General features: G+C 48.9%; 7 protein-coding genes across 7 annotated transcripts; 3 read left to right on the forward strand and 4 right to left on the reverse strand.

The window, feature by feature from the left end:
• Nucleotides 1-86: 86 nt before the first annotated feature.
• Nucleotides 87-2,234, reverse strand: GUITHDRAFT_103561 (hypothetical protein; the record flags this gene model as incomplete). The annotated part of the gene is made up of 1 exon (XM_005837899.1): nucleotides 87-2,234. One exon carries the CDS (start codon nucleotides 2,232-2,234, stop codon nucleotides 87-89), a length of 2,148 nt encoding a protein of 715 aa, XP_005837956.1.
• Nucleotides 2,235-3,525: 1,291 nt separating this feature from the next.
• GUITHDRAFT_66656 (hypothetical protein) lies at nucleotides 3,526-3,912 on the reverse strand (the record flags this gene model as incomplete). Its single annotated transcript, XM_005837900.1, has 1 exon — nucleotides 3,526-3,912. A coding segment is annotated over one exon (387 nt), but the record flags the coding sequence as incomplete, so codon positions are not given.
• Nucleotides 3,913-4,345: 433 nt separating this feature from the next.
• GUITHDRAFT_49120 (hypothetical protein) lies at nucleotides 4,346-5,785 on the forward strand (the record flags this gene model as incomplete). Its single annotated transcript, XM_005837901.1, has 1 exon — nucleotides 4,346-5,785. A coding segment is annotated over one exon (1,440 nt), but the record flags the coding sequence as incomplete, so codon positions are not given.
• Nucleotides 5,786-8,557: 2,772 nt separating this feature from the next.
• GUITHDRAFT_103563 (hypothetical protein) lies at nucleotides 8,558-8,852 on the forward strand (the record flags this gene model as incomplete). Its single annotated transcript, XM_005837902.1, has 2 exons — nucleotides 8,558-8,687; nucleotides 8,731-8,852. The coding sequence occupies 2 exons, from the start codon at nucleotides 8,558-8,560 to the stop codon at nucleotides 8,850-8,852; spliced, it is 252 nt and encodes an 83-aa protein (XP_005837959.1).
• A 2,562-nt stretch (nucleotides 8,853-11,414) lies between these two features.
• GUITHDRAFT_103564 (hypothetical protein) lies at nucleotides 11,415-12,138 on the reverse strand (the record flags this gene model as incomplete). Its single annotated transcript, XM_005837903.1, has 2 exons — nucleotides 11,415-11,864; nucleotides 11,968-12,138. 2 exons carry the CDS (start codon nucleotides 12,136-12,138, stop codon nucleotides 11,415-11,417), a joined length of 621 nt encoding a protein of 206 aa, XP_005837960.1.
• A 1,454-nt stretch (nucleotides 12,139-13,592) lies between these two features.
• GUITHDRAFT_103565 (hypothetical protein) lies at nucleotides 13,593-15,719 on the forward strand (the record flags this gene model as incomplete). The annotated part of the gene is made up of 1 exon (XM_005837904.1): nucleotides 13,593-15,719. One exon carries the CDS (start codon nucleotides 13,593-13,595, stop codon nucleotides 15,717-15,719), a length of 2,127 nt encoding a protein of 708 aa, XP_005837961.1.
• Nucleotides 15,720-15,845: 126 nt separating this feature from the next.
• On the reverse strand, nucleotides 15,846-17,093 carry GUITHDRAFT_103566 (hypothetical protein; the record flags this gene model as incomplete). Its single annotated transcript, XM_005837905.1, has 3 exons — nucleotides 15,846-16,232; nucleotides 16,312-16,586; nucleotides 17,063-17,093. 3 exons carry the CDS (start codon nucleotides 17,091-17,093, stop codon nucleotides 15,846-15,848), a joined length of 693 nt encoding a protein of 230 aa, XP_005837962.1.
• Between the last annotated feature and the right edge of the window lie 4,469 nt (nucleotides 17,094-21,562).

Genomic DNA, 21,562 nt, shown 5'->3' on the forward strand with positions numbered 1-21,562 from the left:
GGGACCCTCCATGAGTCGTCTTGTATCTCTCTGTTTTTGTATCAATGAAATCTCAAAGCATTACTCTACTCTGCTTGGACTCCTCCTCAGTTCAAAGGTGGAAACGCAACCTTCGCCTTCTTCTTCTCCTCGCCTTTCTTCCATCCATATCCCTCCAGCGCCCCACAGTCTTCGACAGGGCTTATCCGGAACACCGGCATCCTCTGATTCGGGATGAGGAAGATGATCTCCACCTTCCATGCACGACCTGGAGGAATGCCGAGGGCCGTGAGAGCATCCAGGAAGAAAGAAAGCTTCAGAGCATGCTTCTCTCTCACGGTTACCTGCACAAACACTGCCTTCTTGGCATTCTTGTCTACGATCAATGCATCGTATCCTCCCTGAAGCTCGCTGATCGGCCTAAAGCATACCGCAGTGCGAGGGAGAGAATGATTGCCTTGCAGCGGATCAAAGAACACGACGCTATGTCCTTTCCAAGGCCGAGCCTCACGTGGTCTGTTATGTGATCTGCGGTAAGTCAATCTCAAGCCCCGTTGCACCTCCTTGAAAAAGATCATCTCGAATAAGCATCCCTTCACTGCCGCATTGGATATGCTGTATTTGGAAAAAACTCTCTTCAACTCCTCTGCTTCAATTTCGTGCATAAGCTTCCAGGAAATATACTCGCTTGCTGGCAACCACCTTACTTCACCGTCGATCACGAAAGTTGCTATCAAGCGATTGACCAACTGCGTCGAAGAAGCGCCTATGTTGCCCCTGAAGATAAGCTCCAGATCTGGAACACTCCGAAACGCTTGATGGATAAACTTAACCACATCGTACGCGCTCATTTCGAACATGTGCCGACACGACCCACCAGCGAGGTAATGCTTCTGCCTGACCCGCGCTTCTTTCGACCTACCCAACTGCATCTTCTTGATACCCAATCTGCTCAGATCCAGCAGACCCAGATCCATCTCCAACATGGATTCTACTTCCTCATAAAACTCGTCTGACTGCACTGCCTGCAAGTATTCATCAATGGTCCAGGAGACGACGAGATGCTCTTCCAACTGCAGCAGCTTATCCTCGTGATAGTAAATTTTGTCCCTAGAAGCCATGGATGTCACCACCACCAACCGTCGATTGCTTCTGTCGATGTCACGCCACCTTCTGCATGCATCAAAGGCTTCCCAATGATTTGGTTGGTGTCCTAAGAACCCATCCAGTACAACGAAACGCCTGTTGCCGTTGGACCATTCTCTGAGCAACGTCTCCACCAGCTTCCCGGCAGTTATCCTCTCGATTACGCATGTTCGTCTCGTACTACCTGCGACCTGAACACAAAAGCCGTCTGCTACAGCATTCAGCCTGATGAATGTCACACTCCATTCGTTCATGTCCAGCATCAACAAGAAGGATAACGTCGCCGTCGTCTTTCCTGTCCCTGGCGAGCCCATTATCCACCCAAGGGCACCCCTGTCCAGCACCCGCTCTCTCAGGAAAGTATGCTGCTTCAAGAAGGCTTCTCGGCAATAGAGCAGACGCTCTTGTCGGCTGTTCCCATCGCCGACCACCATCAAGTAAGAGGTATCTACACGGAAGTATTTCTTGTCATTGCACAAGCCGACGCGATCAAGCCCAGCATCTGACTCTGTCCAAGCAATGCTCGCTCCCGACAAGGGACTCTTCTGAAGGCTGCCCTCTCTGAATAAAAGCAGCTGTCGAAGCTGCTCCTTGTCTTTGCGAAGCTGCTCCTCTTTCTTGCGAAGCTGCTTCTTGTCTTTGCGAAGCTGCTCCTCCTTCTTGCGAAGCTGCTCCTTGTCTTCACGAAGTTCTGCATGCCTCCTCGGATCCTGTTGCCCTACACTCTTGATCTCTTTCTCTACAACCTGAATATCGTTCTCTACACTCTTGATCTCTTTCTCTACACTCTTGATCTCTTTCTTTACACTCTTGATCTCCTTCTGTAACCCCTTGATCTCTTTCTCTACCCCCTTTTCGGAGCTCTCATCTCCTCCGCGCAGAGTGAGACATTCTCGGACATTACCAATATTCCGTAGGTCACTCTCAGGGTTGTCTAGCAAAGTTTGTGCAGACCTTGTTTGGAATCCTCCGCTCAAACATGTCAAAGGTGTCAAAGATCTAGCAACCTCGAAGGCCCCACAAAAGCTTCCGTCCAGCTCCCTCCCATCAGCGAACTGCACGTTTGCCGGTCTCTTGAAGCATGCGAAGAGGACAAGCAAACCACGCATGGCAGGTACCGGCACAGCGGAGGCAGGCGCCATCTCATCGGTCTTTACTCAAAGTTAAGTTAAAAATCAGTACGACGACAATCAATTTTAGAGCTGCGCGTCCGATCTCAGGCCCAGTTCCCGGGCCTTCCTGAGCCTTCAAGCCGCTGATCACGGTTCATCACTGAGGCCAGTTTTTCCGCCGGGAAGGCCCTTACCTCTTGTAGTAGCACCACCCCACTGGGTTGGAAGGATCGGACTGAATTAACGGTTTGAGAGCAAAGTGTCGGGCCTTTATATCCTCAGGCTTGGGCCGGGTTGCCGCCGCAGCTTCCGACATGGAGGTCGCCGGCCGCGCCGGTAGGATTGCGATTGGCTGTACTTTCCGAGTTCTCAGGCTTATAGTACTGCCGTCTTTAATCGTTGCTAGCCAGTCTTGATTTGTCTGGCACGTTCCACCGTTGTTCCCATGATGATCCCTCGTGATCAATTCTGAGTCCGATCCGATGTCCGAGTCCTCACTCATCAGGCTTGTTGAGCAGTCACAGTGATATTTTCTGGTAGGAATCCACTGATTCTTCTGTGATTCCGGGCACTAATGTGTTTAAATTCTTTGTTGCCTTGTCTGTTCAACGGTTCGACCAGGGCCCGGAATCTCCGAGGCTCGATCCAGTCAAAGAAACCGTTGAGTGATTGATAGTTACTAGTGAAAGTTGAAGTCAGGGCCCGGCCTGGTCACACTAATAAATCATAGAACCAAAGCCTCCCTGCGGGCTTCTTTACTCAAAGTTAAGTTAAAAATCAGTACGAGGACAATCAGGAGAGTCGAGGAGGCTTGACCCTGACACTGTCGCACAGGCCAAACGGCCGCCCGGCGAGAAGAGAAAAGACAGCGAGAACCAAACCTAATCCTGCCGACTGCTGTCCCCCAAACTTAACTGATACCTTCACTTAACGGCGCGCAGGACAAGTCCCCCGCGCGGCCAAAGCCTCAGTACGGACGGGTTCGTCAACACCCCATAAAAGTTTGTTTTTTCCCGAGGACTGCCCCCCTTTTTTTTGCGTGGTTGGAGTAGCGGCTTTCGCTGCCTTTTTTCATTTCCTAGTATTATATTGAGGCGGGTTTGTAGGCTTTATCATCGTCCTCCTTTGTTTGCTCCGGTTTGCCTTTTCTTTTCAGTCAATAAAAAGCTTTAAAAAATAATAGAGTTGGGAGTTGGTTCCGAAACATGCCGAAGCGCCGAAGGACCGAGGATCCAGACGACAGCAAGAGAGACTTAGTGAGCTTGCTGCTCGAGTCTGTCTCACAAACTCATGATATGATCAAGAGCTGCAAAGGCAAGGAGCAGATGCAATGGCTGACTACACAACTTGAGAAGAAGGAGCTCGAGCTGAAGAATGCGGTTGAGAAGAAGGAGCTCGAGCAGAAGTATGCGGTTGAGAAGAAGGAGCTCGAGCAGAAGTATGCGGTTGAGAAGAAGGAGCGCGAGCAGAAGTATGCGGTTGAGAAGAAGGAGCTCGAGCAGAAGATCGAGAGCTGCAAAAACCAGGAGCAGATGCAGAAGTATGCGGTTGAGAAGAAGGAGCTCGAGCAGAAGTATGCGGTTGAGAAGATGGAGCGCGAGCAGAAGTATGCGGTTGAGAAGAAGGAGCGCGAGCAGAAGTATGCGGTTGAGAAGAAGGAGCTCGAGCAGAAGATCGAGAGCTGCAAAAACCAGGAGCAGATGCAGAAGTATGCGGTTGAGAAGAAGGAGCTCGAGCAGAAGTATGCGGTTGAGAAGATGGAGCTCGAGCAGAAGTATGCGGTTGAGAAGAAGGAGCTCAAGCAGAAGATCGAGAGCTGCAAAAACCAGGAGCAGAAGCGAAGGCTGACTACACAACTTGAGACGAAGGAGAGCGAGCTGAAGAATGCGGTTGAGACCAAGGAGCGCGAGCTCAAAGTGGAGAAGAAGGAGCTCGAGCAGAAATTCTTGATTCACAATTATATGGCTGGAGGTCGCTTACAGACAGGAGAAATAATGAAGTCGACTTCCGTGATTGATGCAATGGAGGATCGTTTTGTGTACGATGAAACGAAGTTGTTTTTGGATATATCGGCAGACAGTGGGAAGGAGTCTGGGTTACGAGCATTTGAGGACGAGGATGTAAAGGAGAAGGGCATGAGAATTTTCTGCAGAAAGGGACTTCGGGAGCAGATGGACTTCATGCAAAAAAGAGTCATGCAAGCAGGAAGTTTGGGCTGGGTGTTGGGGGCACCAGGGACGGGAAAGTCTCTTACAGGCCTTGCATTCGCACTCTCCATTGACAGGGAGGTCTGGGGGGTGAGTTGGATGCATATCTCTCCTTATCCTGCAAAGGCTGTTCAGTGGATCGCTGCAAGGAAAACTGTATATGAAGCTGAATTGCAGACGACAAATGATGACTTTCTGTATGCTCTTCTGAATGGTGTGGATGATGATTCTCAGCATGTATTCGTACTGGATGGTTTCCTGCAAGACTCGCACAAAATGTTGCAGCATATGTTGATGAGATGGCGTGAAAAAAAGAAAGAGAATAGAAGAGTGCTCTTTATTTCATCGATGCAGACCAGGTACAAGGTGAAGTGGGAAGATGATCAGGTTTGGGGCGTGGAGGTATTTCTCCTTGAGTCATGGAGACTGGAAGAGTATCAAGAGGCAGTGATGGACGACCTGTTCTACTCTTCTGTTGAAAGGAAATTAGATGCAAACTTGTCTCGAGGATCGGTTGCTCAACGGTCATTTTCGAGCAATCTGAGCCGAGAAGATCGAATACTGTCCAAGTATTATTATGCAGGAGGATCATCAAGATACATGTTTCAGATGAGTAGTCAACAGATTATCGACGACGTTTCTAACACTATCAAAAACGTGGGATTTCTTGAAACACTCTCCACAAAGATAGGGCAGTACAGTGGGGCTGCAATCAATCGACTCTTTTCGATATACAAGGATCAAGACAAGTCAGAATATACTGTATTCTTAAGCAGGTATCTTACAGAGAAGATTTGCGTTCAAACAGGGTGTGAACAATTTACACGGTCTTTGGTGCATTTCTGCACAATGTATCATCCAGTTGCCAAAGGACTCATGCTTGAAGATTTGTTCTTCATGGTGGTACATCACCAAGGTTTGGCATTGCACGTGCGAGGTGAAGACGCGCAAGAAGCTTGGCAGGCTGCCCCTGTCGTGACTTGCTTGATACCTCTTACGAAAGGAGTGGTGGAGAGTCAGAGCTGCGACTTTTGGGTGCGACCACCTGATTTCAACCATCCAGGATATGATGGGGTGTTTCTTAGTAGAAGCAGGAAATTAGTACGGTTTGTACAAGTAACCGCAGCAAAAGATGATGATCTGAAACTACAATATTTCAAGGAACTCATTGACAATCTTGTTTTAGTAGGATTTCCGGTTCAACGAATAGAAATTTGTTTCATCGTGCTCCGTAAGGATCTAGAGTGTTTCAAAGTTTCGAAGGTCTTTGGTCAAGGATCTCTTGAGCAATATGGTTTTGCGAAAGGAAAGGAGCGAAGATCTATCAGGGTGATGGGTGTTGAGCTTATCTAATTGGACACTCCCATCATTTCAATATTTCAGTGGTGCTGAGTACCTGGAATTGAATCTGTTGAAGCAATCATACTTCAGTAAACATGTTTGAACCTAGAATTAGTATGACTTTTCTTGCAAATACACATTCTAGTCATCTCTCTTTCTTCACCCTGATTCTCCTGTCACTGTCCGATCTCTGGCTCAACACTACGCTTCGTAACTCTGGAAACATATCTTCGTAATTCTGGAAAGCATTCGACACTGCATCAAAGCCTGTTCATATTGTCGACGGGCTTTCAAAGACATCGACTTGAAAACTGTACAGAATTATGCAGTGTTCACTGACGCAATGGTGCTGAAATTGTTACATTTTCTGCAAAACATCGGGCACGAAACGTTGAAGATAAGCGACACCGATGATAGCTTGCTACAAGTAGCGGCTAGTTATCTCAAGCTGAGCCAGCATACCATCAACACTTCTCATGTACGAGCAAAGTTTACGCTTCTAGGTGACCTCTTTGGACAGAATGCAGAGGGCTTCAAAAATTGTTTCCATCATTACTTCACCTCGTTTCGACATGGAGCAGATGCTAAAATGCATCATGATAAATTCCAGCTGCACATAGACGCGCAAAAGCTTCGAAGTCAAGCAAAGAATCATCGGCAAAAGCACAAGTCATTTTGTAAGAAAATCAGACATTGGGCCACCTCGCACTATGACACTGTTGGTGAGCTACAAGAGCAAATACACGATCATCACTTAAGGTAACCAGCGAGCTGGAATGCACCAGAGTACTGACATGCCACCATGCAGGTATGTAAGGCCTGAACATATTAGCCAAGACCAGAACAGAACGATTGATTACAGATGGATTGGGAGAATTTGATCCAAACAAGAGTAGGTTTCAATTCAACGAGTACTTGTCAAACCCTCAGTTATCTCTCCAACAACAAAGAAGCTACTTTTCTTTGCGCCATGTATCAATCATTTACTGAAGAATGTCAGGCACACGGTTGGCTCGGGGAGACACCCGACTGCACAGCAAGAGGCTAAACAAGGGCATGCTGCGTACACTGATATTTCCAAGAAGAATTCGTCATGGCTAACGCAGCTGGAAGTCGATGGGTGCACGGACCCTCAATCAATGGATATCATGTCAAAAATGTTCAGCAGCAAGGCCATATCGCTTCTGAATGCAGAGGGACACATTGGAACAGCAAGAATGGCAGAAGCAATGAACGGCCTTCACATCCTCACCAAGTCTGAAAGAAGAAATCTCATTCTTAGGGCTCGAACCTGGCTTCTAAGAGATGTGGATTGGATGAGTGTGGGCAAGAAGCACATGAGGGGGTTGTCATCAGGTGTGTTGGGTGAACAGGAGTATGACTTCAATGCACGGACGCTGTGCACAGACAGCGTTGAAAACCTCTGGCCTTTGATAGGTCATTTGAACAAGAAAGATTTCTTGAGGATATTCAACAAAGCATGCACTGAGCTCTCAAAAAAATTCGATTACAATCTGCATTTTGTGTATGACCACCAAAAAAGCGAATCATTCTTGGAAACAACGCGGGGAGAAGAAGCTTTTCAACGCAGAAGAAGGAACACGGGACAAAAAGAATGAGTGCAGGTCCCAACCTAGATCTCGTAAACTTATACATCTCAATCTTTGGATACACGAGGAGGATTCACAGGACAAATGCCTAGATTTCAGGGACAACGAACTGTGTCTGGTTGTAGGTCTACGGAAGAAGAGATAGAAAGGACAAAATGTCAAAAGTTAAGACGTGTACAAAGCGAACAAGTATAGAGAATGACAATTTGTATGTATCTCTGAATATAAAATGTTTGTTTTGCAATGTACAGATTTTCATTCTTGAGATATTCATCCTCGAAACAGTTTGTCGCGGACAGATCGCCATTGCGATTTGAGAGACCGTTGAGATGAATCGTACAAGATGTTTCATTCTAGGCCTGGCCCTTTCTTCGTCTGCAAGTCTCTTTGCCCCTTGTGATGCCTGGGTCCTGTCATATCTGGGTCCCGTCATCGACGTGAACTCAGCTTCCGAGGCCAGCTGGTCTATGAGGATGGGTTTGGATCCTAGGTTCCAAAGCAGAGTACTTGCAAGCTGCTCAGCTGCCCGTGCGCGAGTACGAATCTTGGCCACAGGTGCTTCTCCTGATCGCGCTTCCGCATATTTGGAGGAGGCATGCCAGGTGCTGGGGGAGGAACCTCGGAGAGTCGGAAAGCGTTTGACGTGGCGATATGCATGCTCCAGTAACTCCCCAGATTCTAGAACCTTCTGCGAAAGGACTCATGGAGCATGAAAGCAGCTGCAGCTGCAGCAGTTGGAACGGGATAAAATGGATCTTTCCAATTACTACAAGCGCCAACTGTCCGCCACCGTATCTGGTTGAGAGGCTGTCTATGAAGGTATTGGATGTTGCATCCGTCGGCAAGGATAAGGCGGTCGAATCCGCGGTAGCAGAGTTGGTGCAGAGGGACTCGAACCTGATTAAGCGAGGGCGGATCTCCATGAGTGACATGAATCAGCTGCAGCTGAAGAGGAGAAGAGATTTTTCGGAGAGCTTGCACGGCTTTTCAGCAGGAGGGTAGACTAGTGCGGGAGAGCAAAATTTAGAGGAATCTACCGAGGACACCAATGAGCCATAAAACGAGGATGATGAATCTACTAGGCCATGTCTCCTGTGTAGGCTGCACGGGCAGCCTTGTGATGAACAGCATGTCTCCTGAAGAATCTGATTCTCCCAATGATATGCAGAATTATGATGCAAGACAAGAACTTCAGCCAGCTGTTGTGATTGAGCAGCCTCGGGCAATATCGCCGCTCAAGGTCGACGACACTCTTGCCACGACCACCCCAACGCCGGTTGGTTTTTCCGAAGGTTTGTGCAGCCATGCATCCTCAACACTTGAACATCTATGCAGACAACGAGGTGTTTGAGACGTGGCTTCGAAAAGAATACAGGGGCACTGTGGACTTCACGATCCTCCGCCCGTTCGAGTTCAAGAAAGGGAAGGGCGGCAAATACGTCATGGCGGAGTCCTAAACCGCAGAGTCGACAGGCTGGAATTACAAGTCCATAGACGTGGATGTTGCAGATGCCATGTACGAGGTTTTCAAAAAGAACTTGTACCTGAAGAAGTATGTGGACGTCGGCAACAAGAAGGGCTAAACTTGCAATCACGGTGCAATGCAACGGTTGCCTTTTAACTGCAAGGAACTCCATGAATATGCAGATGCTTCTTTTGCTTTTGCTTTTCTATACTAGTGCTTCACTCCACACCAGATGTAGCACAGACTTAGTATGGCTCCATAAAAAGATGTGCAAACGATACTTGTGATCTCTGAACCTGCATCCCACTGACGAGTCCACGGCCACTTGAATGGAGCAAGTTGATGACACAGTAAGCAGGTTCACTTGTACCTCGTGTCGTTTGTCTATTAGTCCAGCACTCGTCTCCTCCTCTGTGCTTGCTCGCATGCCAAACGAAGTAATCCGCCTTTGGCTGAAGATTGAGCAAAGTCGATGCTTGGACGTGATGTCGCTGCCGGGAGATCTCAAAACTTTCTCTCCCTTCATCACCCTCCTAGTAGGCTGCTTCATCCTGAGGTCTGCAAGAATCGTGACCTATCCCTCCATGCCTCGGAACAACGCATGATTGACTCGTCACAGAGTCTGAAACCGTGATTGGAAACTAGCTAAAACGATGAGTCAGCCAAAGCCCTTCCAGCGGCTACCCCAGGGCCGACCACCATGCTGCATCTCGGTTCCGAAGTTCCAGAAGCCTGATTGCATCCACTAAAGAGCAACAACTTCGGATGCTGTCTGCGATTCTTGCACAGCCGTGGGCGCTTCCTCGTTTGAGAACTTTCTGACGGTTCACTAATCTCAGCCGCTCGCCGCAAAGTTGCCAGCGTGCTCGCAGCCTATGTTCCGACACGATGGCAACCGGTGACTGTGCGACTGGCGCTCGGCACTGACCGCACGCTGTCTCCCGTTCCGGCGCCGGAATCGGACCTGGCGCCGGAACCGTTGAGCCGCTACGGTACCGTACGCCAAGGCCGCCACAGTGACCGTGAATAGACTTTATTTCAGATCAAACGGTCGCAAAGATGATTATCATCAATAAGCTACACAATATCCTAAACATGTACTTGATTCAAATGATACCTGTGCCACTCTGTGCATCGCATCCGGCATCATTCTTACAAAGCGGCCGAGCTCGGGGTCGGCCTGGCAGGCCCCACCGTGCCCCTCAGCCCCCCGCCCTGCGCGCACGCCCCGGCGATCCCGCGGTCCTCCTCCCTGAACGCCCCGGGCAGCACCCGCATGCCCCCCTTCGCGTACAGCGCCACCACCCGCCCGTCGCGGGACTCGGAAGGCGACGAAGGGCGCGGCGTCGCCCTCGCAGGCCCTCGCGATCCCGGACCGGGAGAGCCTGCGTCAAGCGCCCCGGCGGGGCGCTTGACTTTGATCTAAGCAGCTGCGCGATTCTGGCTACAGCAAGAACGTCCCCATCACGACCCGGGCCACATTACACGTCTTGATGGATTGTATGCAGTAGCGAAGTTAGAGCAGGTAGGTGATTGACTTCTGAGATAAGAGTATTTATAAGCAGAGTAAGGATAGGAAGATAACAGAGACTGAGAGGATAGGAGAAAGAAAAGATTAAGAGATAGTGAGAAAGGAAGAGAGAAGAGAGAGATAATGAGGAGAAAAGAAAGAGAGAGAAGAGAGGGGAAGAGAGAGAGAGAAGAGAGGGGAAGAGAGAGAGAAGAAGACAAGACCCCCTGCTTATATACAGATAACCAGGGGTATTGTCCGCCCCGAGGATGCTTCCTCTGGTCATTCCATCGAATAGTCTGAATGGAGTACCGTACCGTTCCAGAACAGTTACAATTTCTCAGTGTTTGGGCTCGGCAAGTCTGGGCTCTATATAAGATCCATGTGATCCGTCGCCCCCCTGAGACCAGACATGGTAGAGTCCCTAGTCAGGTGAGAATAACAAAGTAACCACTTTCCACTAGTCGGGCGGCTGAAAGTAGATTCACCATGAAGTCTGGCGAGAAAAATCCTGATAGATCTGACTCAGGAAGAAAAGGAAGCCTTGCTGTGACAGAGAATATGTCAGCTCTCTGTCTACGAGTTGGGAGCACAGTCTGGTTTTGTGTACTGCCAAGAATGGTATTAACTTGCAACTCCAGAGGTTCAGAATTAAGTCTGCAATCAAATCCATTGCATCAGTGAGTGTCTCGGCATTCACAATCTCATCAGTTCTGCCAGCCACTGCTGAACTACATCTCGAGTCCAGTCCTTGAATGAGTAGAGTAATCAAGTTATCCTGGTGACCAACACCCTGAGCGCGATCGCTCTGATCACAGGGATGATCATCCAGCAAGCCCCTGCAACGATCAACGTCATCCATCGCGCCATGCATGAGCCGGACCACGACCCGCTGAAGTCTGTGAGCAATTGCTTCTCTGTATTCTCCTACGTGTGCATAGCCTCATCGATGGTCTCCTTCCTCCTCTTCACCTGCACCCTCAAGCAGGTGCCGGACGACATCTGCACAAAGATGATGGCCCCACGCGTGGACCGCATCGTGATCTACAAGGCGGCGCCCTTCGCCTTCTTCGTCGCCTTCGTCGTGCTGAACATGACGTCGTCAGGGAAATCGCTCATCATCCTGAAGATGACAAACTTCGCCAGGAAGTTCTTGTAGTCAGCCCTGGTGGCATAGAGAGACACGCCGTTCTCCCTCAGCTTCTCGAATTTCTCCCTGTCAAACACGAGGTTGACGTAGACGTTGGCCGTACCCCTCCCTTGGAATGTGTCAAAGACCATATTGTCCAGCCCATTCTGCACCCTGTCCAGATAGAAATTGGTGAAGATCTCGTGGAACAGGAGATTCTTCACATAGAATACATGCCGGATCTCGTTGACGTAATCTCTGCACATCATATTGTCACAGAGGCGGAGCACCTCATCCAGGCGACTGCGCAGGCGGTCGAGAACGGGGGTCTGCTTAAAGACAAAGTCGATCGTGTAGTGGCTGCACTGAGACGTTCAGCATCTTGGAGAGATGCGTCCTTATGCTGTTCGTATTGCTCAGATCCGTAGTGGGCCTCAGACGGCGGAAGGAGGGCAACAGTTCCCCCACCGTCTTCAGGCTGGGGAGGTAGGTAGCATCCGTGAACAGCTTGGCTCTCATGAAACGCTCCTCGTTGATCGCATGATACAACCGATCCCTCACGTTGCAGGTAGAAAGCGTGTTGATCGCGTGGTAACCCATCGTGCCCTGCATATTCAACGATTCCATGACCCGCAGCATGCTGCTGAGAGTCAGGATGACGATATTCATCGAACACGGTGGTGTTCATGGGATGGGACACCGTACAACAGGTCACAGGGGCATCCTTCCGCCAGATATCGCTCTTCCTCCTCACCGTGCACCCCGCTCTTCAACGGAGCGGCGGTCGTCATCTTCATATCCTCCTGCATGCAAGACAAGCGGGTGGAGACGGCGAGCATACTGGCATTCATCCTCTTCTGCAAGGAGGCGCCGCACAACCATCGCGACGACAACTTGAAGAACATACTGCAGGGGATCGTGTCCGGGCTGGTCTTCTCCCTGCTCTCCCTCCTCGTATGCATCATGAAACACACCAAGTGTATCCGTTTCCTGGTGTTTTCTTGAGGCGGGTTTGTAGGTTTTCTCCTTTTCCTCCTTGTTTGCTCCGGTTTGCATTTCCATTTTCTGTCAATGAATTTAATTTCTAAGCGAATGATGTATCTGGATGACGATTTTATGAAGGTTATGGTTGTATTTACATATCAAGTTCTTATCAAAATAGATAGAATGTATCCAGCTGCAAATATAATGGGAAGCTTAAAGAAGATAGCTTCAATCTTATACAATACAAACAAAAAGACAGTATATGATATATTTGACAAAACTGAATATGTATGGATCATATCTGCCTTCATAAATCCACACATAGTATATCCAATAATGGAACATTATAACTCTAGCTATAACAATATCGAAATCAATGGCATTAAATATGATGGTTTATCTGATGAACTATTCAAACTCTTCAAAGCAAAGAGTTATACTCAACCAAATTTCGACCTAGGTTTGAAGTATTATTGGCTAAATACTTGATAGGATAAGAAATCCTAACATAACACTAGAGCCTAAAATAAAACCTAAACAGAAAGGTGGTGTTATACCTTTCAAAAAGATATTTGAAAAAGGAGTGAATGCAATAAAAGAGATCCCTAAAAAGCTAACACATAATTCCGATCTAGAACTTGAAAGAATGTTACAGAGAATATATTTGATTATTCACATAGGAAATAGAAAACCGTTGAACGGTTTCTTTGACTGGATCGAGGAGATTCCGGGCCCTGGTCGAACCGTTGAACAGACAAGGCAACAAAGAATTTGACATTAGTGCCCGGAATCACAGAAGAATCAGACTGGCTAGCAGCCTGAGAACTCGGAAAGTACGGCCCGACACTTTGCTCTCAAACCGTTAATTCAGTCCGATCCTTCCAACCCAGTGGGGTGGTGCTACTACAAGAGGTAAGGGCCTTCCCGGCGGAAAAACTGGCCTCACTGATGAACCGTGATCAGCGGCTTGAAGGCTCAGGAAGGCCCGGGAACTGGGCCTGAGATCGGACGCGCAGCTCTAAAATTGATTGTCGTCGTACTGATTTTTAACTTAACTTTGAGTAAAGACCGATGAGATGGCGCCTGCCTCCGCTGTGCCGGTACCTGCCATGCGTGGTTTGCTTGTCCTCTTCGCATGCTTCAAGAGACCGGCAAACGTGCAGTTCGCTGATGGGAGGGAGCTGGACGGAAGCTTTTGTGGGGCCTTCGAGGTTGCTAGATCTTTGACACCTTTGACATGTTTGAGCGGAGGATTCCAAACAAGGTCTGCACAAACTTTGCTAGACAACCCTGAGAGTGACCTACGGAATATTGGTAATGTCCGAGAATGTCTCACTCTGCGCGGAGGAGATGAGAGCTCCGAAAAGGGGGTAGAGAAAGAGATCAAGGGGTTACAGAAGGAGATCAAGAGTGTAAAGAAAGAGATCAAGAGTGTAGAGAAAGAGATCAAGAGTGTAGAGAACGATATTCAGGTTGTAGAGAAAGAGATCAAGAGTGTAGGGCAACAGGATCCGAGGAGGCATGCAGAACTTCGTGAAGACAAGGAGCAGCTTCGCAAGAAGGAGGAGCAGCTTCGCAAGAAGGAGGAGCAGCTTCGCAAGAAAGAGGAGCAGCTTCGACAGCTGCTTTTATTCAGAGAGGGCAGCCTTCAGAAGAGTCCCTTGTCGGGAGCGAGCATTGCTTGGACAGAGTCAGATGCTGGGCTTGATCGCGTCGGCTTGTGCAATGACAAGAAATACTTCCGTGTAGATACCTCTTACTTGATGGTGATCGGCGATGGGAACAGCCGACAAGAGCGTCTGCTCTATTGCCGAGAAGCCTTCTTGAAGCAGCATACTTTCCTGAGAGAGCGGGTGCTGGACAGGGGTGCCCTTGGGTGGATAATGGGCTCGCCAGGGACAGGAAAGACGACGGCGACGTTATCCTTCTTGTTGATGCTGGACATGAACGAATGGAGTGTGACATTCATCAGGCTGAATGCTGTAGCAGACGGCTTTTGTGTTCAGGTCGCAGGTAGTACGAGACGAACATGCGTAATCGAGAGGATAACTGCCGGGAAGCTGGTGGAGACGTTGCTCAGAGAATGGTCCAACGGCAACAGGCGTTTCGTTGTACTGGATGGGTTCTTAGGACACCAACCAAATCATTGGGAAGCCTTTGATGCATGCAGAAGGTGGCGTGACATCGACAGAAGCAATCGACGGTTGGTGGTGGTGACATCCATGGCTTCTAGGGACAAAATTTACTATCACGAGGATAAGCTGCTGCAGTTGGAAGAGCATCTCGTCGTCTCCTGGACCATTGATGAATACTTGCAGGCAGTGCAGTCAGACGAGTTTTATGAGGAAGTAGAATCCATGTTGGAGATGGATCTGGGTCTGCTGGATCTGAGCAGATTGGGTATCAAGAAGATGCAGTTGGGTAGGTCGAAAGAAGCGCGGGTCAGGCAGAAGCATTACCTCGCTGGTGGGTCGTGTCGGCACATGTTCGAAATGAGCGCGTACGATGTGGTTAAGTTTATCCATCAAGCGTTTCGGAGTGTTCCAGATCTGGAGCTTATCTTCAGGGGCAACATAGGCGCTTCTTCGACGCAGTTGGTCAATCGCTTGATAGCAACTTTCGCGATCGACGGTGAGGTAAGGTGGTTGCCAGCAAGCGAGTATATTTCCTGGAAGCTTATGCACGAAATTGAAGCAGAGGAGTTGAAGAGAGTTTTTTCCAAATACAGCATATCCAATGCGGCAGTGAAGGGATGCTTATTCGAGATGATCTTTTTCAAGGAGGTGCAACGGGGCTTGAGATTGACTTACCGCAGATCACATAACAGACCACGTGAGGCTCGGCCTTGGAAAGGACATAGCGTCGTGTTCTTTGATCCGCTGCAAGGCAATCATTCTCTCCCTCGCACTGCAGTATGCTTTAGGCCGATCAGCGAGCTTCAGGGAGGATACGATGCATTGATCGTAGACAAGAATGCCAAGAAGGCAGTGTTTGTTCAGGTAACCGTGAGAGAGAAGCATGCTCTGAAGCTTTCTTTCTTCCTGGATGCTCTCACGGCCCTCGGCATTCCTCCAGGTCGTGCATGGAAGGTGGAGATCATCTTCCTCATCCCGAATCAGAGGATGCCGGTGTTCCGGATAAGCCCTGTCGAAGACTGTGGGGCGCTGGAGGGATATGGATGGAAGAAAGGCGAGGAGAAGAAGAAGGCGAAGGTTGCGTTTCCACCTTTGAACTGAGGAGGAGTCCAAGCAGAGTAGAGTAATGCTTTGAGATTTCATTGATACAAAAACAGAGAGATACAAGACGACTCATGGAGGGTCCCGGAGGCGCTCTTTCACGCCTCCCACACTGCAAGGATCTTTTCATTTCAGAATGGTGCTGGGCGCTCCGCCAGCCACCACACTTCTTTGATGACATGGCTTGATATAGCAAGGCATCTCGGTGTACAACGAGGAAACACTGCTCAATCCCTCCAAGAGTTTTCTCGTTGCCGCAGTATTCGGGCTAATCCCATCCTTGTCAAATACGTGTGACACGCTGAAATCCAGGATTAACCCGTGCCATCGGCCTAGTGCCAGGAACGCCTTGCAGGTGACGCGGCATCTCACTCCTAACTTAAATCTTTGATCAGTGTACTCCATAACGGGCTGCGGTGCCCAGTGACCGGACCTGGCTCGGAGCAAAGTGAAAGCCTCGCCAAACAAGGAAACGGCAGCCTTGGACGGTCTGTCGGCCTCACTACCTGCGACCTGAACACAAAAGCCGTCTGCTACAGCATTCAGCCTGACAAGAAGGATAACGTCGCCGTCAGTGCCCTCGGTCAAGCACCCGCTCTCTCAGGAAAGTATGCTGCTTCAAGAAGGCTTCTCGGCAATAGAGCAGACGCTCTTGTCTGCTGTTCCCATCGCCGACCACCATCAAGTAAGAGGTATCTACACGGAAGTATTTCTTGTCATTGCACAAGCCGACGCGATCAAGCCCAGCATCTGACTCTGGCTGCTTCTTGTCTTTGCGAAGCTGCTCCTCTTTTGTGCGAAGCTGCTCCTTGTCTTCACGAAGTTCTGCATGCCTCCTCGGATCCTCTACACTCTTGATCTCTTTCTCTACCCGGCCGCCTCAGATTAGGGGCCTTGCGGACCTTAGGAAGCTGTCCCTGTCGTATAACCTGCGACGTTGTAATATAAGAAAAAAAGCAATAGAGTCACATATAGTAGCTCTACGTTTATCCTAGTTTGGGTCAAGAGAGTAATTTGATATTTGTTCTGCGCGATGTTCACTTCTCAGACGCGTTAGTATTTGCCCCCCAGCTATCAATCAACTGAAAATAGCTTGATACAACAACGCTGCTTGTTCAGTTCTTCATTGGATTGGAGGAGCGAGTTTGGTTGTGGGTATGCGCAAGATTAGTAAACTTGACCGTGTTGTGCATTGGATGATCGATTGATCTGGTAACTGATGAGTTGCCACGATGATTGCGGCTTCTTCTTCGTCGGGATACTGCAAGTGTAGCATCACGACTGAAGGAAGGCGTGTTTGTAAATCCGAACAAAACAAGTGAGCACGATTAATGCGGACGTACCCGTGCGCATCAGGCGTTGTTGTAGGCGCATGTTATGCCTTGCAGCCAATTCCATCTTTGCCATCGCCTGGTTGTGACTTGCTCGTTCACTACGATGAGCAAGAAGATCGCGTACACGATTTCTCTACCTCGATCACGCATATTAGGCGCAAGGTATGATGGGATGTGGGTGTATGGCCTGGATCAAATCAATTTCTACTAGGACACGCAGCTCCCAGCGGTCGATGATCTCTGGCTCTATATTGTGCTCCTCGTCTTGTTCATCACAGGGCAAGTGGCAGGCTGACGTAGGCCAAACATTTTGCACACAGATGCGTGACTCTATCATCAAGGCCTCAGGGTGAAGGTTCAAAATGACTCAGCTACGAGGGAAAATTCCTGAGCTACATGCTGCAATGACGCAGCTATCTCATCCTACCATCGGTACTTGTGACGCAAGTGGGACTCCATTGCCAGTTTTTGAACAGGCAATCGAACAAGAAAACATTCCATCCGCTTGTCTTTTTTGTTTTTACCATCCAAACTCGAGCTCACTCTATGTTGTATTCTGGACTCATACCGGACGCCCCTTGGACGTAGCGTAGGGAAATAGGATGACGATGCAGATTCCTGCAGTGGTGCTGCTGATCTGATGAGTGTGTGTGCTTAATAAACAGAGATCCTAAGATCATCTGAGCTCAACGTCTTACGCAAGGTTGTGTATACAACATATGGTAGCGAATTGGTTCACATTCCAGCACTGATTCAGAATCTCAAAGGATGATTTCAGCAAAGAAAGCAAGCAAACTATCAGTATTGAAAGTGAGAAAATCGCGTAAGGCTCAGACCAGTGAACGAAGGATTCCGAAATCTACGGAACAAGTCTCTGATTCAACTTCGATCCACCCAAATGTTGGAGCTCAACAGTTTCAATTCCCCCGTCCTTTTTCTGCAACGAAAGATGATGATTCAATTATGCAAGATCGACCACAGCAGGATTCCCATCCGGCTTCTGGTGCTCGCCCATTCTTTTTCACGCCAGTACCAGCCCCGTCTATCTTCGGACAGGAGTCTCCGGCTCCGCATGCTTCCCGTCCTTCCGCTTTTGGTGCTTTTTCTCCGCGTACCCCTGCCGCAGAGCCCATCCCTGCGATGTCTTCGGGTCGGAATGCCCCTGCCGCAGAGCCCATTTCTGCGATGTCTTCAGGTCGAGATTCTCCTGCCACCAACGACAAGGAACCATCTCTTCGTCAACTTTTTGCTTTACTCCTGCAACAGAACGCAGATGCCCAGCAACGTCAAGAAGCACTTGAACGCAAGCTGGATCGTCAATTTGAGCAATCTCAGGAATTCAATGATCGTCTACTTGCTCAATCCTACGAACTTCAAGACCGTCTGGTTTCCGCCCTTTCAACCTCTGTGGCAGCAATCCAGCGCTTGAAGCCCCTCCCAGCACCGTCTAGCGCGCAGACGTCTCCGCGCATGGCGAGTTCTCCCTCCCCTCCCAGCCCTCGGCTGATGCAGACGCATGTCATCCCGGTTGAGTCAGACCCTTCGTCGATTCCCGAAGCTCCCCCTCCAGTTTCTCTCTTACCAGAGCGACTGATGACTCCGTTGCCAGGTATTCGTGCTTCTAACATGCAGCAGAATCCCTCTCGTGACGCGTGCATGTCGCTGATTCCTCAGCCCACGCCCGTCCGTCCTTCTCAACCTTTCCCTGGTGACAAACTCCCAAAATTTCAGCCCAGAACGTCCATCACCCCCTTTCTCGGTCAGGCTGACTCTCGAAGCATTCACAGCTGGCTCTCTCAGATGGGACGCGCTCTGTCTGTTCAACGCATTCCCGGCAACCTGTGGGTTTACTATACAACGACATTTCTTGATGACTCTGTTCTTCAACGCATGTCTCACGATCGTCCTCTTGACGAATGGTTTCTTCTTCCCTGGTCGGAATTCTGTCTTTTCATCACGCAGCAATTTCCTCCCGCGGCTCACATCGCCAAACTACAGCACCAAGTGACCAATCTCTGTCAAGGCGTCAACGAATCGATCACTGATTATACTCTTCGGACGCAACGTTATGTTGACGAACTCTTACTCTACAAATCTGAAACTGTCGTATTTCAAGAGCACAATCTTCTTCAACAATTCGCCAACGGATTTCTCGACCCGGAAGTTCGACTCGTCATGGTCCCCATAGCGCACATGCATCCTGCTACAGCGGCCACGATGTCCCTTCTAGCACAGAAAGCTTTCGCCTTCGTCAAACCGTCTTCTTTGGTTCCGGCTCCACAGCCTATTTGTGCCCTTCAACCCTCTCAGTCGACGCCAGGAGTTCAGCCCTCCCCAGCTCCCGCGCAGTCCTCCGGTTCTCCCCCAAATTATTTCTGCACGTACTGCAAACGTTCTGGACACACGTTGAAGTACTGCCGCAAGAAAAAGCAAGCTGATCGCAATGCTTCTTCCGCCGTGACACAGCCCTCCCATCCTCCAGCGAGTCAAGCCGCCATCGTCAATGCCATCACGGCTCTCCTTCAGAATGGTGCTCCAGCTCCTAACCCGGGCTCTCCCGTCACGCATTCCCCTGCAGTCGCATCCGCTTCTGCTCCTCCTGGGACAGTCTCTTCGTCCTCGTCAGCAAGAGCTCAGCCTCCTGCTGATCCCCCGCCTCAGGAATAGGGTACCGCAGGTCATGCTCTCGGTTATTGCAGTTCGACGACGAGCATGCCCTCTTCTTCTACGGAGCCCCAGCTTTGTTCTCGTTTCATCTTCTCAGCCGAAACTCCGTCCCCTTCCGTTCTGCACAATTCAGCATCGCTGGTCACCGATCTCATCAAATTTCCCCTGACTTGTTCATCTATTTCTCCTGATGCTATCAGCTATTGACAGCTCTATTCGTATCCCTGTATGCGTCGCCAATGGAGTTCACTTACAGACTCTCGGCATTATTTCTCTTACCTACTCAATTGGCAAACACTCATTTACCGATAATTTCAATGTGCTGCCTTCTACATTATCTACATGCATTTTTTCCCTGACGTGGCAAACTCGATATGGACTTGTTTTTCGTGCCCGAACCCGTGAAGTATGGATTGAATCTTCCCACAAGCAACAACTCGTGCGTCTTCCGACATGTGAAATGGTTCCGCTTAATTCTCTTACAGCTCCCCAATCCTTTGCGCAAGTTACTTTCCTGTCATTGACCGATGTTTTTGCTTCTCAACAACAAGACAACGATGAGGACGATTGGTTTCTTTGCGTTCTCCAAGTTGATTCATCCTCCACGCCACCGTCAGCCAATTCTTTCTCTCCGGCTCGTTCTTCTGATGTGTCCCCAGAGGAGCAAGCAATTTCTTTACTTCTGGACGAATTTTCTGATGTCATTACCGATGATCTGCCCGCCAATTATAACATTTCTCGTGAATTTCAGGCCACCATTGACATTTTACCTGATGCTAAACCTGTCAGTCTACGACCCTATCGGCTCCCGCTTTTCCTCGAACAGGAACTTCAAAAGACGTTGGAATATTTGCTATCTCGCAACATCATCGAACCTTCCAACAGCCCCTTTGGCTTCCCCGTGCTTTACAGTCGCCGCAAAAACGACCCTCGATCTCCTACAGATCCCTCCAACTATCGTCTTTGCACTGACTTGCGAAAACTTAATGCCATGGTCCACAGCAACCCCAGGTATCCCACTCCTAACCCTGAGGAGATGTTAGAATCTGTCGCCGAGGTCATTCGCAAATCCAAGCGTTTCTTGCACCCTTCTGAATACAAACTTTGGATTTCAGCTCTCGATCTGGACTCATACCGGACGCCCCTTGGACGTAGCGTAGGGAAATAGGATGACGATGCAGATTCCTGCAGTGGTGCTGCTGATCTGATGAGTGTGTGTGCTTAATAAACAGAGATCCTAAGATCATCTGAGCTCAACGTCTTACGCAAGGTTGTGTATACAACACTCTAAAACAAGCTCTCTTTGATGCGCTGAGTTATACTTTTTCAAAACCCTTCTTAAAGCCAATATATCTTTATTATTCGCTCTATATTCTTTTTGTTTTTGTGCATAAGTATCTTTACCAATCTTTTCAACATATTTTCTTTGATGTTGGCGATTAGCTTCGACAATATCCTTGTAATTATTGACTTCTCTAGGTCTTGGTGGTAGGGAAGTGGAGTTCCCCATAGCCTCTACAACATCCGTGTAATGCAAAGTTGAGGGTCCCATAGCTTGTGACATAGGTTCATTAACATCATTTATAGTAATTGGAACAGAATCATCAACGGGTTCCCTTTTAATCTTAATCTGTTCAGAATTATCATTTTTATAAGAGTATTGTTGAGACCTTAAAGAGGACCTCATCTTTAAAGCCACCTGTTCAAGAATCTTAGTGGAAACATTATTGCTATATAACCAACTAACATAAGAGCTTCTAAATCCATTAACATTCAAGTTTTGTTTTTGAAACATGTTAGCAAGATACTTAGCCTGATTCGGACCTGCTGGCTGGTTTCTAT

This window comes from Guillardia theta, assembly GCF_000315625.1.
Source record: "Guillardia theta CCMP2712 unplaced genomic scaffold GUITHscaffold_13, whole genome shotgun sequence".
Taxonomy (NCBI): Eukaryota; class Cryptophyceae; order Pyrenomonadales; family Geminigeraceae; genus Guillardia; species Guillardia theta.